The sequence below is a fragment of the Aspergillus lucknowensis genome (genome assembly GCF_044049455.1).
Source record: "Aspergillus lucknowensis strain CBS 449.75 chromosome Unknown BJX67scaffold_11, whole genome shotgun sequence".
Lineage (NCBI taxonomy): Eukaryota > Fungi > Ascomycota > Eurotiomycetes > Eurotiales > Aspergillaceae > Aspergillus > Aspergillus lucknowensis.
Window position 1 is genome coordinate 292,494 of NW_027263555.1, and position 13,504 is coordinate 305,997.

The 13,504-nt window shown below is 51.0% G+C and overlaps 6 protein-coding genes across 6 annotated transcripts; 4 read left to right on the plus strand and 2 right to left on the minus strand.

The window, feature by feature from the left end:
- Positions 1 to 252: 252 nt before the first annotated feature.
- Positions 253 to 1,821, plus strand: BJX67DRAFT_379514 (cytochrome P450; the record flags this gene model as incomplete). The annotated part of the gene is made up of 3 exons (XM_071032587.1): positions 253 to 555; positions 602 to 1,216; positions 1,267 to 1,821. 3 exons carry the CDS (start codon positions 253 to 255, stop codon positions 1,819 to 1,821), a joined length of 1,473 nt encoding a protein of 490 aa, XP_070888010.1.
- A 1,904-nt stretch (positions 1,822 to 3,725) lies between these two features.
- BJX67DRAFT_31760 (putative MFS maltose transporter) lies at positions 3,726 to 5,617 on the plus strand. Its single transcript, XM_071027256.1, has 4 exons — positions 3,726 to 4,040; positions 4,090 to 4,568; positions 4,627 to 4,964; positions 5,019 to 5,617. The coding sequence occupies exons 1-4, from the start codon at positions 3,825 to 3,827 to the stop codon at positions 5,597 to 5,599; spliced, it is 1,614 nt and encodes a 537-aa protein (XP_070888011.1). The 5' UTR covers positions 3,726 to 3,824; the 3' UTR covers positions 5,600 to 5,617.
- A 503-nt stretch (positions 5,618 to 6,120) lies between these two features.
- Positions 6,121 to 8,097, minus strand: BJX67DRAFT_379516 (GIY-YIG nuclease family protein; the record flags this gene model as incomplete). The annotated part of the gene is made up of 1 exon (XM_071032588.1): positions 6,121 to 8,097. One exon carries the CDS (start codon positions 8,095 to 8,097, stop codon positions 6,121 to 6,123), a length of 1,977 nt encoding a protein of 658 aa, XP_070888012.1.
- A 774-nt stretch (positions 8,098 to 8,871) lies between these two features.
- BJX67DRAFT_371026 (phosphotransferase enzyme family protein) lies at positions 8,872 to 9,815 on the minus strand (the record flags this gene model as incomplete). The annotated part of the gene is made up of 3 exons (XM_071031011.1): positions 8,872 to 9,015; positions 9,116 to 9,327; positions 9,386 to 9,815. 3 exons carry the CDS (start codon positions 9,813 to 9,815, stop codon positions 8,872 to 8,874), a joined length of 786 nt encoding a protein of 261 aa, XP_070888013.1.
- An 882-nt stretch (positions 9,816 to 10,697) lies between these two features.
- BJX67DRAFT_348648 (uncharacterized protein) lies at positions 10,698 to 11,587 on the plus strand. Its single transcript, XM_071028668.1, has 2 exons — positions 10,698 to 10,999; positions 11,062 to 11,587. The coding sequence occupies exons 1-2, from the start codon at positions 10,750 to 10,752 to the stop codon at positions 11,556 to 11,558; spliced, it is 747 nt and encodes a 248-aa protein (XP_070888014.1). The 5' UTR covers positions 10,698 to 10,749; the 3' UTR covers positions 11,559 to 11,587.
- A 687-nt stretch (positions 11,588 to 12,274) lies between these two features.
- On the plus strand, positions 12,275 to 12,703 carry BJX67DRAFT_348650 (uncharacterized protein). Its single transcript, XM_071028669.1, has one exon. The coding sequence runs from the start codon at positions 12,338 to 12,340 to the stop codon at positions 12,527 to 12,529; it is 192 nt and encodes a 63-aa protein (XP_070888015.1). The 5' UTR covers positions 12,275 to 12,337; the 3' UTR covers positions 12,530 to 12,703.
- The last annotated feature ends 801 nt before the right edge of the window (positions 12,704 to 13,504 follow it).

Consider the following 13,504-nt stretch of genomic DNA (forward strand, 5'->3'; position numbering starts at 1 on the left):
AAGCAAAAACAACTTTAGGAGCGTGACAACTATGCGTCCTGATTGAGGCGCGAGCCTCTGTGTCGTGTATATAAATGAAAGCGGGCATAAAGCTGAGCTCCGTCGGCCGCCGGAGATTTTCCACGTCGCGGCATGGCATGCATCACCAGCCCCAATCTGCGTGGAAAGATAAAAACACAAGAGGTTTCGGGCCGTCTGAGTCTTTGGTTTGCTTTTCGGCAAAAGCGCAGGTTTTCCCAAGCTATTCTTGCAATGTTAGCCCACGAGGTCCAACTGATCGCCGTCAACAACGCTGGCTCTCTTGCCGCCAGCCTGTTGACCGTCTTTCTTGCTGGAGTTGCCCTTCGGTATTTTCTGCGCTTGGAGAAAATCCCCTCTGTCACGGTTGGGCTTCCGATTCTAGGAAATCTCCAGAAGTACAGCCTTGACCCTGTTGGGTTCATCTCGACGGCCACCAGCAGCCATGGCGAGTGCTTTACGGTGCCCATGCTGTTTGGCAAAACTATCTGGCTGCGCAGCCCTCAACTGAACAAAGAATATCTCGAAACAAGAGAGGTCTTACCTTCAGTGCCCTATGACGAATACCAGTTGACAGCCGCAGGATGTCTGGTCCTTCGGAGACGGAATGGGCCTGTTCCTCAATAAAATCGTCATCCCCGGCTACTTCGACCAGCTCCGCAGCATGGTCGGCTCCCTGAGTCGAGGCATCTCGCGCAAGGCGACGCTCGATTACTACGCCCAAGTCGCCGAGGAGGAGGCCGTCAAGTCTGTCGACGCCTGGGCTCGCACCACCGCCGATAAAGACTCCGTCGCCCTGTTCGAGGAGGTCTCCTTCCTCGTGCACAAGATTATTGTTCGCTGCCTGATGGGCCAGGATTTCTACGATCACCATGTCGAGGAGCTTTACGATCTCCTCCACACCATGGAGGCAAATGTGGGAAGTATTCTGCATACTATCCTTCCTGCTTGGGTCCCTCATGGCCCTGCACGGAGACTGTGGGCATCTCGAGACCGCGTCCAGGAGATCTTCCAGCACCGACTCCAGGAGCGAGAGAAGAGCCCTGAGCAGTGGAAGAACAGCCTCGACTATATCACATACACCCTTCAGGATCCGGCCACTGCCCACTTGAGCCGGTTCTACGGGGCTCACCATACACTGCTCATGTTCGCGGCGCATACCAGTACTGTGGCGAGTATCTCTTGGACCCTGTTAGAGGTAAGTCCCATCCTCTGACATCCCGACAAATTCAACTGACATCAATGTAGCTCCTGAAATCCCCAGAACGCCTCCAACGCCTCCGCGACGACCTCGCCACCACCTCCCTCGAGAAATCCCCCTTCCTCGACGCCCTCGTCAAAGAAACCGGCCGGCACTACTCAGGGAACAGCGACGTGCGCTGGGCCCGCAAGCCCAAGACCCTCCGCACAGACGTCGCCTCAATCCCCAGCGAGATCACCATCCCGAAGGGGACGATCGTCTCTATTTCGCCATACCTGACGCACCACGACCCCACCGCGTGGGAAACGCCAGACACGTATCTTCCCGAACGGTGGCTCGATAATGCCGATCTGGCCAAGAAAATGAACGAGGGCGGGCAGCTGCGGTATATCCCGTTTGGAGCGGGGAGTCATCGGTGTCCTGGGGAGAAGATGGCGATCTTGGTGTCGAAGACTGTTGTTTCGACGATTGTGAACCGGTGTGAGATTGCTTGGGGAGAGGGGAGTAGTGCGGAGATGTTGGGGGGACTGGACTTTTCGAAGGTTGGGAGTCCCTGGTTGAAGGGTGATGTGCAGGTTCGGTTTGGGCGTAGGTCCAGATAGATAGAGGCTGTTTATACAATGTTTATGAGTTAAGATGAGGGAGATTTGTGACCAGGTGAGCTTGGTAAGACAGTAACTTAAGACTAGGGAGGGTACTGTTGAACTCCAAGCTACAGGCTATCTTGAGATTATATATATTTGTGACGGCCCCATCTCCGATCAAAAGCACAACAGTGAACGAGAGGGAGGGTTAAAGAACGAGAAAACAGGTAGTCAAGCAATAGTACTGGCCAATCCTCCACGATTAGGCCACGGGAATTACATCTCTCGCAAGGACACAAGAAAGACCTTCCTCGCAAGCCATGTAGCGGTCTTTCTGGGGCAGTCCGTGGTCGATGATGGCCGAGTCGCCGTTCTAAATAATGGGCTATCTTGCACGCGTCGACTCCTAAGGGCAGTGACAGGCCCATTGTAGGAACTCAGACAATGCCGTCCCGTCGTCATATCCTTTCCGACGAAAATGGTGCAAGGAGCGGGCGTTCAAGTTGAAGCAGTGGCTTGCAATCCATGCACAGAGAGCCTATAGTAATACAGAGTAGGCAATCTACAGGTCCTAGTATCCAGCCCAAAACGGGCCATGGGGATGGGATGGTATTCCAATCATGAGAAGAATGTCTCTGAGTTGGAAGAGTCGGTCAACGGCCGAGCAAAATGTTGTGTCGCCACCCATGGTTCGTTTTCCGTGCAAGATGGAACGTACATAATTTTGTTCGAACGGATGAGAGATTTTTGTTAGCCAAAGCCATTTGAATTGTTAAATAACACATGCTCGTGAGGGCAATGCAAGTATGATTATGGATAACAGTAGCCCTGGAAGAATAATATTGCTCTATACCTGACCAGATGATATAGAACCATGATAGCTTCTCTCAAACAATGGTTATACGCAGCTATTGATGCTTTTCCCATTCCTGAAAGCCTCCGGCAAGCCGGACAAACACCGACCAAAATTGGTCTGCAATCATCGAGGATGTCAGCCTCCTCGCTCTGAGATTCTCTGCAAGATTTGTTCCGGAAATTGTTGGACCCTTCCATTCCCAGGTCAGAACCTTCCATCGGTCTTCTGTGGGTCAGCATCCAGTTGCACGAGGATCACGCGGGACTGTTGAAACAAAGGATCGCAGACTCAGAGACTTCAATCATGTCCACTCGGTGTTTTCCTCGATCTTCTCTGGCTCGCTGGGGTCTCAGACCAGAGGAAGAGGGAGAGCAGGGAAGACGCAAGACAGGTGGTGGCGATTTCCCCCTCCTTTCCCCGGCCCTCCACACTGGGGAATTAGCCGTGCGAGCAAAACCAACAGGAAAACGCCCCGCAGCGAGACGGGATTGGTTGCATCTCGGAAATAACCGAGGCTGGGAAAGGGCGCGTGGTTGGTGGATAATATGCCCTGGTGGAGTTCGACGTGAGACTGGACGAAGACAAGCAGACGGACTGCAGAGTGATTGGCTGCAGATCGCGGAGGAGGATTCCAACTGAGGCCTCCGTTCTGGAATGGGACACTGGCTGCGTGGCCCCCCGCCGCTGGAACAAATGAAGAAGGATAATTCCCGCATTTATCCAGAGACGTGGCAGCCTGAACCGTCGACCACAGCGTCGTAGAATTAACCGAGTGGGAAGCATGCAGGCCCGGGACATCTCCTCCCGACTGATACATACAGATCCCCGCTCGATCAGTTCACACCATCAGTCAACCCAGATGCCACCGTTGGCCAGGAGAAGGGCTCCTCCGTCTTTCTGGAAAGCTTGATCGAAAGCTCTCGCGAGGCGAAAGACCACGCTGCGACATGGTGCCCGGAGAAATGAGGTTCGGTTCGGTTGAGAAGGTCAAGCGCCGAGGGTCCGGCGTAAAAAGCTTGAAGCTTGACCCCAATCAAGCTAGCATCGGGATTACCGTTACAAGCGCGTTGTCGCAGCGGACTTATAAAAGTTCTGAAACCCCCCGGCCCTGACCTGCCGGCCTCTCTCTCATTCACCCGTTCCTCTCGCAAGTGAAGCCGTCAACATGACCAGCGACACAGAGAAGCAGACCTCAGCGTCGGAGATCGAGGCGCAGCCCACCTTGACGGGCGGATCTGGCGACGATGTCGGCGAGAAGGCCTACTTCGACAAAACCGGCGCCATTAATGCCGAGAAAGCTGAACATGACATGACTGTGCTCGAGGCTGTCAAGGCCTATCCCGCTGCAAGCTGGTGGGCATTCCTCATGTCATGCACCATTGTAAGCTCTTGCCTCCGATGGGCGGATCGTTTCTCTAACGCTGCGGTAGATTATGGAGTCGTACTGCGTTTTCTTGATGGGACAGTTCGTGGCCACAGCGCAGTTCGCCCGGGACTTTGGCGTATGGAGCGACGTCGCGCAGGATTATATTATCGAAGCTTCATGGCAGTCGGCATTCCAGTGTAGCGGACCAGTCGGTGCCTTTATCGGTGTGTTCATCGCAGGTCCCATCACCAGCTGGATTGGATATCGATGGGCAACCATTGGCGGCCTCATGTTCTTGAACGGATTCATCTTCATCTTCTATTTTGGCACCAACAATGGCGTACTTTTCGCCTCCCAGATCCTGGAAGGCATCCCGTGGGGCATTTTCATCGCCAACGCTCCCGCCTACTGTTCCGAAATCGTGCCCATGAGGCTGAGAGCCCCCGCGACGCAGATGCTGCAGATGTTCTGGGCGATTGGATCGATCATTGTCGGCGGCATCACGTACCACTACCAATCCAAGCCAGATCCCAGCGCGTACAGGTTCGTCCCCCCTCCGCAGATTCCATCGAATGGAGCACCGTACTAACAGTCACCTCAGGATGCCCATTGCTCTCCAGTGGATGTTCCCTACTCCCCTCGCGATCCTCCTCTTCATTGCGCCTGAATCCCCATGGTGGCTCGTACGACAGGGCCGTCTGGCTGAGGCAGAGAAGTCCATCAAACGCCTTGGACGCGCGAGCGCAAATGAAAATCCCGCTGACACAGTCGCAATGATGCGCCGCACAATCGAGCTGGAGAAGACTCAGAAGAAGCCCAGTCTGATTGAACTGTGGAAAGGCACCGATTGCTACCGCACATTGATTGTGTGTGGTGTGTACGCATCCCAGAATCTGACTGGCAACCTGATTGCCAACCAAGCGGTTTATTTCTTCAAACGTGAGTCCAGCCGACTTCCTGCAACTTCGTAGTCGCAGACTAACACCAGCTCAGAGGCCGGCATGGTTGACAACACTGCATTTGCCCTTGGTCTCATCACCTCTGCCCTCCAGATGATCATGGTCATGCTCTCTTGGATCATGACCACATACCTCGGCCGACGCACCATCTACGTCTACGGTCAACTCATCAACTGTGCATTCTTGGTCGCGCTCGGTATTGCGGGTTCAGTCGGCCAGAGTAAGGCGGCTAGCAATGCGCAGGCATCGCTTGGCTTGATCGTCTCTGTCCTGTTCTGCTTGGGACCCGCCCCTGCCTCTTGGGTTATCATCGGCGAGACATCCTCCGTTCGTCTCAGGCCGCTGACCACTGGTATTGGACGAGGTGCCTACTACGTGGTCAACATTCCTTGCATCTTCCTTTCCAGCTACATGCTCAACGATGATAAGTGGCACCTGGGCGGCAAGAGCGGCTACGTCTGGGCTGCCACTGCCTTTATCTGTACAGCGATGGCTTGGTACTGGGTTCCAGAGATGAAGGACCGGTCCTACCGTGAAATCGACATTCTTTTCAAGCGTCGTGTCCAGGCTCGTAAGTGGACGCAGACGGTCGTCGATATCCGCGATGATGAGTAGATGGACATTGCTGTTTGGGGAAGCCTGAGGGGTTGTCAAGAATGTTTGACGTCTACATATATATATATTAATATATATGTATGCATGTATGTATGTATATACGGAAGGTGAAGTAATTTGTTAAGTGTTATCGAGAGTAGCTTCTCAGAATTCTCGTCTTGCAGGAGCTCAGAATATTGGCAATCGTTTCTCCAAGTGATTTTGCGCCTCAACGTTCTTCTCTGCCGCTGACTGGATGGAGTCTGATTTCCAGCACTTCTCGCATGGCACTCCGCCAATACACTTATATCAAGAACCCGTACCCGGTTGTTGACATGCAGAGTATCTCTTGAAGCTCCGGCTTGATACATCGCCGGTACCCAAATATGATCTCCCTGTCCTGCACGGACCTAGTCTCATAGGAGAGCAACACGAGAAGTTCCATGAATCCAACCAAAACAATGCGGTATGAACACGAAGAGCCTACAGAGTAACAAGACATATAATGAGAAAGCAATCCCTCGGCAACCTTGCACAGCCCTCTATCTCCGATCCCTCGATCCACCTGAAAGAGAACCCCCTTTCTTACGCGCTTTATCTTTCACGCGCTGTAACAGTCTGCGAGCTCCACCACGACCACCACCTTTAGAGTCGTTTCCCCAGGCGAAGAAGGAAGTTGCCGCTCTCATAAAGGGAAAAGGATCCTCAAGAGACGGCCTCTGGCTCCCTGTTGGCGGCTTCGTTTCTGTCCCACCTTTCCCTTCGTTCTTACGCTTTTCTGCGGTTTCGATTGCCCATCTCCGCCATCTATCCGCCCCCTGAGAGAAGTTCTCTGGAGGCAAGTCAATCGTCTCATAGCCAACCTCGAAAAGCGCTTTCCAAGCCCGCAGGGAAGCCTCGATATCCTCCTCGGGAGCCTTGATCCAGTTCAGATGTGCCGTCTGGCACCGTCCCATGCCACATGCATATCGGTCTGTCTTGTCACCGAATTCTGCCAACACCAGGTCCTGGATAGCCCGCATATTCGTGCATTCAAGCATCAGAGATGGTTCTAGTTTGCAGAGTCTCTTTTCCCGACGTGAACCCTCATGACGCAACGACATTTTGGATGCCTTTTCTGTAGGGTGCGTGACCAGGTATACGGTACCCGGCTGGACGGGCCGATTGGGTATGTCTTTAAGCACGCTCCGCACGCCGTGGTCAATCAATTTAAGGGCATTTGAACCTGTATCTTTGTTTGAGTCTGCTCTGCTGGTCTCTCTTCTCGATTGCGGTCTCTTATCAGAGGCTTTGAACAAAGCTCTGTTAAGGGGCTTGCCAATCCCATCGAGGTCGTATTCATCTTCGTCTTTGACTTCGTCAAGCAGGTTCCCGGAGCTAGTCCGCCTCCTAGCAGGAGCTGGCGAGAGAGAATAATAGTCACGCTTATCACCAGCCGACTCGGGATCCATCAAAGGCGTTATGCCTGGAGTTGTGCCCGGGGTATCTGAGCGGCCGCCATCTGAGAAGACGGAAGAGGCCTCGGATGCAGAGTCGTCAAGAGCCTTGCCCACGTTGGGTTCGGGAGGTACATATGGATCGGGGATGGCGGAACCCCGAAGCGGTTTTCCATCCATCCATCTCATGGTCTCCGCCAGCGCCCATCGGCGCCATCTATCGTCGCGAGTTGAGAAGCCTTCTCTCGGGATGTGCTGAGCCGTGCCGTCGACGGAAACGCCCGTAGTGTAAAACATACGCGCGTACAGAGACCAGGCAGTGACGCTATCCAGGATATCTTTCAATGGAGCTTCGAACCACTCCGTGTGCATTTTATCCTTTCCCTGGTTGTTAGGGCAGTCCAGACATTTATGCGTGCGCCGAAACTGACGCAGCTCCTCATGGACTAATCCTTCCACGAGGCGAGCATTCGGACACTCGGCAAAGCAATGCAACTCAAGCCCGGGATAGCATCTCGCGTGATCTTCCGTGACTCGTGTGAGTTCCTGGCCATGGCCAATCTTGAACTTGCCCTTTGCCCGCTTGTAGCTAAACACATACACATGGCCAACTTGCTTGCCTTTGTCCTCGATCTTCCGCGCCAGCGCGCTCCTTATTTTCCGGTCAATATGAATGGGATTGTGGGGGTTGGTCTTGGACTTCGGGGTGGTATAATTCTCGAATTCGATTTGGTCATTGCTATTCTTGCTCATCGGGGTTCGAGGCGCGGCGATGACGGCGGCAGGGAGGTTCATATCGTTCGTCCACTGAAGGACAGCAGCAGCGATTTTGTCCTCTTCGATGTGATTCTCACAAAGACGAAGTCTGGCGATGCGTTCAATAATACCAGCTCGATCGACCTCGTCGCTCGCATCGTGGTTGGCGAGCTTTTCATGGAGCTCCTGTATCTCTGCGAAAGCGTCCAGCGAAATCGACGTGCGGCAGCGGCCTTCGATCTCACGCAAGACAGCGCACCTCCCGTTGCCGTCTGCAGGGTCCTCGAGCCGTAGGCTCTGGAACTGGACGAACTGTGCCGCCAGCATTGCACCTACCTTACCTACCTACCTACCGGACTTACCTTTGCTGGCACACAAAATCCTGACTGACCCCAGACAATCCAGGAGGGAGACCGTGGGGATGTTATGATCTGAAGTCCCTGGCCCTTGGGGCTCTGGTCGGACCCCCTGCAGCACGCCACATGAAACCTCCTCTCAAGCAGGAAGGCCCGTGGGATCGACATCCCTACCCGGATGACAAGGGGGGATAGGTTCGCGAGATTAAATCGCGCACGTTATTGGCTCGGGGAATAACACGACCAGCTGGACTTCGGACGGACCGACCCGGCTGCGTGGATGCGACACTAGTTTTATGATCAGGACTCAGGAGGCTGGGGGTTCTCAGCTTGCTGGAGGACAGGCGTGAATTTCGCGGTTCCGCTGTTGGCGCTCATGGAATTTGAGCACGCACGCCCTCGGCTACCCTTCTATCATTCGGATTGCTCACGCATCAAGGGTTGTGCGATATTCCAGCCGCAATGGTGTTCACGAGGTGCTGCGTGGGCGGCTTGTCGCCCTATTTAGTCTTCCTTCAGGGTAATCCAGGCCCCTGTTCACGCGCCCGAATCCTATACGCCCGAGCTAGCGGGGAAAGTCACATTTGCACAAATGAGACCAAGAAGTAGCGCCGGCCCCCTTCCCCCGTAGCGGAAAGGCTTTGATCTTACAGGACATTTTTGAGGGGTATATTGCATTCGACCATGTCGTGATCATGAAATATAAAGGGCTCGTACTGCGAGAAAAATAGGAGATAATATTGACCTAGACGGCTCCCATGGCCATACAGTATTCTGACCAAACAAGAAAAACAACATCCCATGGTTGAATCACACCGTCAATAAACCCGTCCCTGCGCCACTCGTCCTTGTAGGGGGCCGTATAGAGAGCTTTGCAATATTCCCAGTACTCCGGGGACCAACCTGCTGATTCCCAGTCTACGAGTACGAGCCGGACGGAGTCTGTTGCAGGGGAAGAAAGAAGAGGAGGTGCTCGAAGACCAAGAAACAATGATGTTTGATCGATGTAGATCGGCATGGGTAAATTTGATGTCGACATTATCTGGCATGTGGCATCGATTCGGATCCTCGTATCTCGTTGGAAAGCGCAGTTGGTGTAACAAAGCAAATTGGTCGTTGAAATCTTTGACGGTAGGAAACGGACCCATCTTTGGCTGGACTGTGAAGACATAGTCATGCAGGTTCTCTTTATTGATCGAGCCTATATCAATTGTGTTAGCAGTTTATCCAATTCTGATGGGGCGTGTGGTCGAGCGCACCGATAAATTGATCAGAGGGGTCTTGCTCTAGCCGGCGGAGAGACTGCACGGTCTTTGATAGCTGGTTGCAAATCACTTTCTTTCCAGCATTATCAAGAGTCTTCCAGTGCTTTCGTAATGTTGGCCTTTTGACAAGTTCCATGTAGATGAACACACAGCCTTCATCATCGACACGCCAGCCAAAAACTTCCGGGACGGGAACCCGGTCTTTGGAAACCCTGTGGACCATCCATAGGTTGACTGCCTCGAGAAGAGTAACATGAAGCCCAAATTTAAGGATCAAATCGAAGTGTTCAAAAGTTACGAGTTTTGACGTCGGGATTTCGCCAACGTCACCGGATAGCGTTCGCACCTCCGCCGGCGACGGGAGGTGGCGGTCAGGATGGGTAAAAAACGAAGAATCGGTGAAATCCTGTCTTTTTCGTCGCATCTGGCAGGTCCAGCGATCCAGTCTGGCCATCAAGCCTGTATTTCATGTTGGTATAGTTTGACAATTGTAGAAGCACCTGGTAACTCGAGGAGAATGTTTGAAGAAGCTGCAAACACATCTCAGACCTGGCGCCCAAGGTTGGCTTCCTTTGTTGTCAGGACGGATTGGAATTGCCACGTTCCGTCGATGCTTTTGGTTGTGATTCAGGGTTGGGTACCTACTGGTAAATTTTATGGAATTTTGCAGAGTATTCTAGGCGCTGTGAAACCTCGAGATTCAATAAACATGACCACTGAAGGGGCACATGCAGCCATACCCAATCAGCAGAATGGGATAGATTACAATGCTTGCTTGCAACCTGATTACCATAGTAGTAACGCATTATAAAGGCCTACAAAATTTAGGTTTTAGAAATTATATACTTAGCTAAAAAATAAGCCAAGAAGGCTCTCGGACAGTATTATTATATATTTATAACCTAAACTAGGTGTTGATCTGCAGCCATATCATCCTCTAGGGTACATCCCAGATTCATTACAAATCTTAATATCCAAATTTTATAGAATAATATTGATTTATTATCAGGTAAAATATATTACGTCTATTTTTAAGTAATTAATCTTGAACTCACCTGTATTGTGACTAAGACAGACTTTCGGACAGAGCGTCACAATTGCCTGTGCCCTTTACATTCCTGCGGAAGTCAAGCGCGGCACCCATGTTCTGGATGGATGGAAGTTTGGTTGACCGCAGCGAATTATAAGGAGGCTCGATACGAAGGATCATCCATAAAGCTTAAATTCGTGCTGATGATCGTATGCGGCTGCGAGCAAAAAACTGGTGCCTGGCGATACGTGGCCTTCGAATCTCCACAACTGCTCTCCTCCAACATCGTTGTCTTGACAAAAGGCCTTCTTTCTGGATTTGCGTGCAAATGCGAGCTACTTTTCTTATCACCACCCTCCTTGTAGGCAAAGTGACTTTCGGTCAGCCAGCCACACGACCAAAAGCATTAGTCTATCGCGGGCCAGCCGCATGCGATGGCTGTCCCGAGGCAGTCGCTGCTCTCCTCAAGTCTTCACCTTCCAACTTCGATGTCAAGTTTGCGGGTCCCCAGGAGGAGGTCGACATAACTGCAACATCCTTGGGAGGTGTTCAGCTTTACGCCCAGCCAGGTGGTGGCGGTATGTTAATTCTGGCTTTCCAGAATCTCTTCCTTTCTCCAGCAGCGCTGATCTCCTTCCAGATCTCGACCCAGCGTGGGTGGGAACTAAAAAGTACAAAAATATTCTTCGAGACTTCGTGGCTCGCGGTGGCCGATATGCTGGATTCTGTCTTGGGGCATTCCTAGCGGGCAGCGGTCCTGGCTTCGAGCTTCTGCCTCTTGGTTCTGACACTGATGAAGAAATCACACAGCCAAAAGCACAAGTTACAAATGACAGTGACACTGTTATCCAAGTCGACTGGCACTTCCAGACGGGCTCGCGGAAAGGTCACCGGCAGAACGGCCGCTGGTTATACTTCCAGGATGGAGCTGTGATGAAGTTGGCGCGAAATACATCTGCTATTGTTCTGGGAACGTACTCGAGCAACGGTGATGTTGCTGCATCCATAACACCTCTTGGGAAGGGGTGGGTTGGCCTTGTTGGACCTCATCCAGAGGCCGACGAAAGTTGGTGTAAGTCTTGCCTTGCTCCGTTGTCGGTCCATCCCGAGATTCAAGAATACTTTTTTACTTTTTAATTCTAGATAACGACTACAACCTGACAAATCCGGATGGAATACGATTCGATATTGGGCACGACTTTATACAGAGCATCATGGCCCAGCCAGAGGGCAGAGAGGAATGGGCAAAAATACACTCGGGGTGTGATATGTTTCCCCAGCTATCCCCAGAACTCGTACCTGCTCTTTATTTCCTCATCACATTGGCTGTCCTAAAGTCACTGTAAAAACTCTACGTTGATTATCCTGACTTCAAGGATTGCCCGGATGGGATTTTTGACGTCTCTGACAGAAGAATTATATTAATGTAATTGATGTTAAATTGAGAGCAATGCTGATTGGGACACAGTCTTTTCATTCTTTGTAGGCCGGTTCTATATAGATAAGATTATTCAGTCTATAGTTTACTGTTTTAAACTTGAAGCCATGGCAGATGGACAACCAACAACAGTCGCTGCCACTTTATGTTCACGCACCGCCAAGCACTGATCATTGACCCACCCAAACCTCATTTGTCCGCAGTGCAGTATCTCTCGAGGCAGACACTTCTTCTGAGGCCAGCCAATACTGACTTCCCATTCACCTCGCTGTGGGTCTCTGAAACGTCCCAAAAATGGCGCCCTCTCAACAGTGCTATTGTAAGCGGTCGCCGCTCCCTTCGGCGCCCTTCTGTCTCTCTGTTGCTACATACACCCGAGTCTTTAATTCTTCTACTGGTTTCCCCAATCCATGGCAGAGTGTTTAGTAGCACAGATACCTAAAACAGGAGGGATACCTTAAAAAGCATTCTACCATTAATGGTACTAAAGCCGAGGGCTTCCAGAGCAAAGATGTTAGTAATACAGCACTTCTCTTTGCAGATGACAAGCTATCTACCAGAGTTCTATATCCAGCTACTTGCAAACTTTGACGAGACGAACTATATCAAGGAGGACTATGGAAAGGATACCACTGCCCTACTCAATTGGGCAGAAGAGAAGTGGTTATAGTATAGTGTATCTCTTTGATTACTGATACCTGTTTGCCTGACTCTAGTCTCCATAGATTCTACATCTTTCTTTGGAAAGACCTCCAAGAGGAATTTGTATGCCTATTGTTTTCAATCATGTATTCCTTCCTGGACTGGGTCCTCAATATAACACGTGGAAAGGAAGGGAGTAGGCCTCCAGGTAAAAAATGTACATGCTCACTTGATACCTTTTGGAAGGGTTTTACCTGGTATAAAAAAGAAACTTCAAACAAGATCATAAAACAAATAAACTGCCAGATGTATCGTGTATATTTAGACACGCCCTTCCTAGAAGAACAGAGCTATAATACAAACAATTTTTTATTATCCTGTATAGGACCTGGAGCTGATGCACTATAATATCTAGGTAATTTAATAGCTAGCTAAGAAATACAAACTACCCTTAAAAGGGCGCGATAAGCCTCTAATAGATGTTAAGGACTTGACTAAGGTTGTAGAGACCACGGTCAGTATAACGAAGAAGAAGTTTGGCCATGATTGTTACTATATCAAACTAGTATTCTTCCTGTAGCTTGCTAGCCTAACAACCAACCACCCTCAGGTCATTCCCAACCCTTGGTATTGCCATATTCAAGTCAGCTTGCTACGTGACCAGCAAGGTGGGCCTCATCGCATTATTATCGAGTTTTCTGTTTAGACGAAAACAGCCTAAGTCGGATCTCAGAAGGTCTGGCGAGGATCTATTAAATATTAATGTTAATTCGAGCCGGATCTTATCTTTAAAGATGGAGTCCCAGATTCCGGGACAAGTACTCAATTCATGTCAGGTGGGTGCAGGAAATCCTTACTGCATAGCCAGATTTCCCGGAGTGTATGTTTCAAGAGCTTGTCTCTAGGGTCCATGGCATTTTGCATAGGGAAAATGGAGACAACGGATGGTTGAATAAGACGGGCACAGGACGTGACTTTGTCTCCAACGCTGACCGGGGAAACG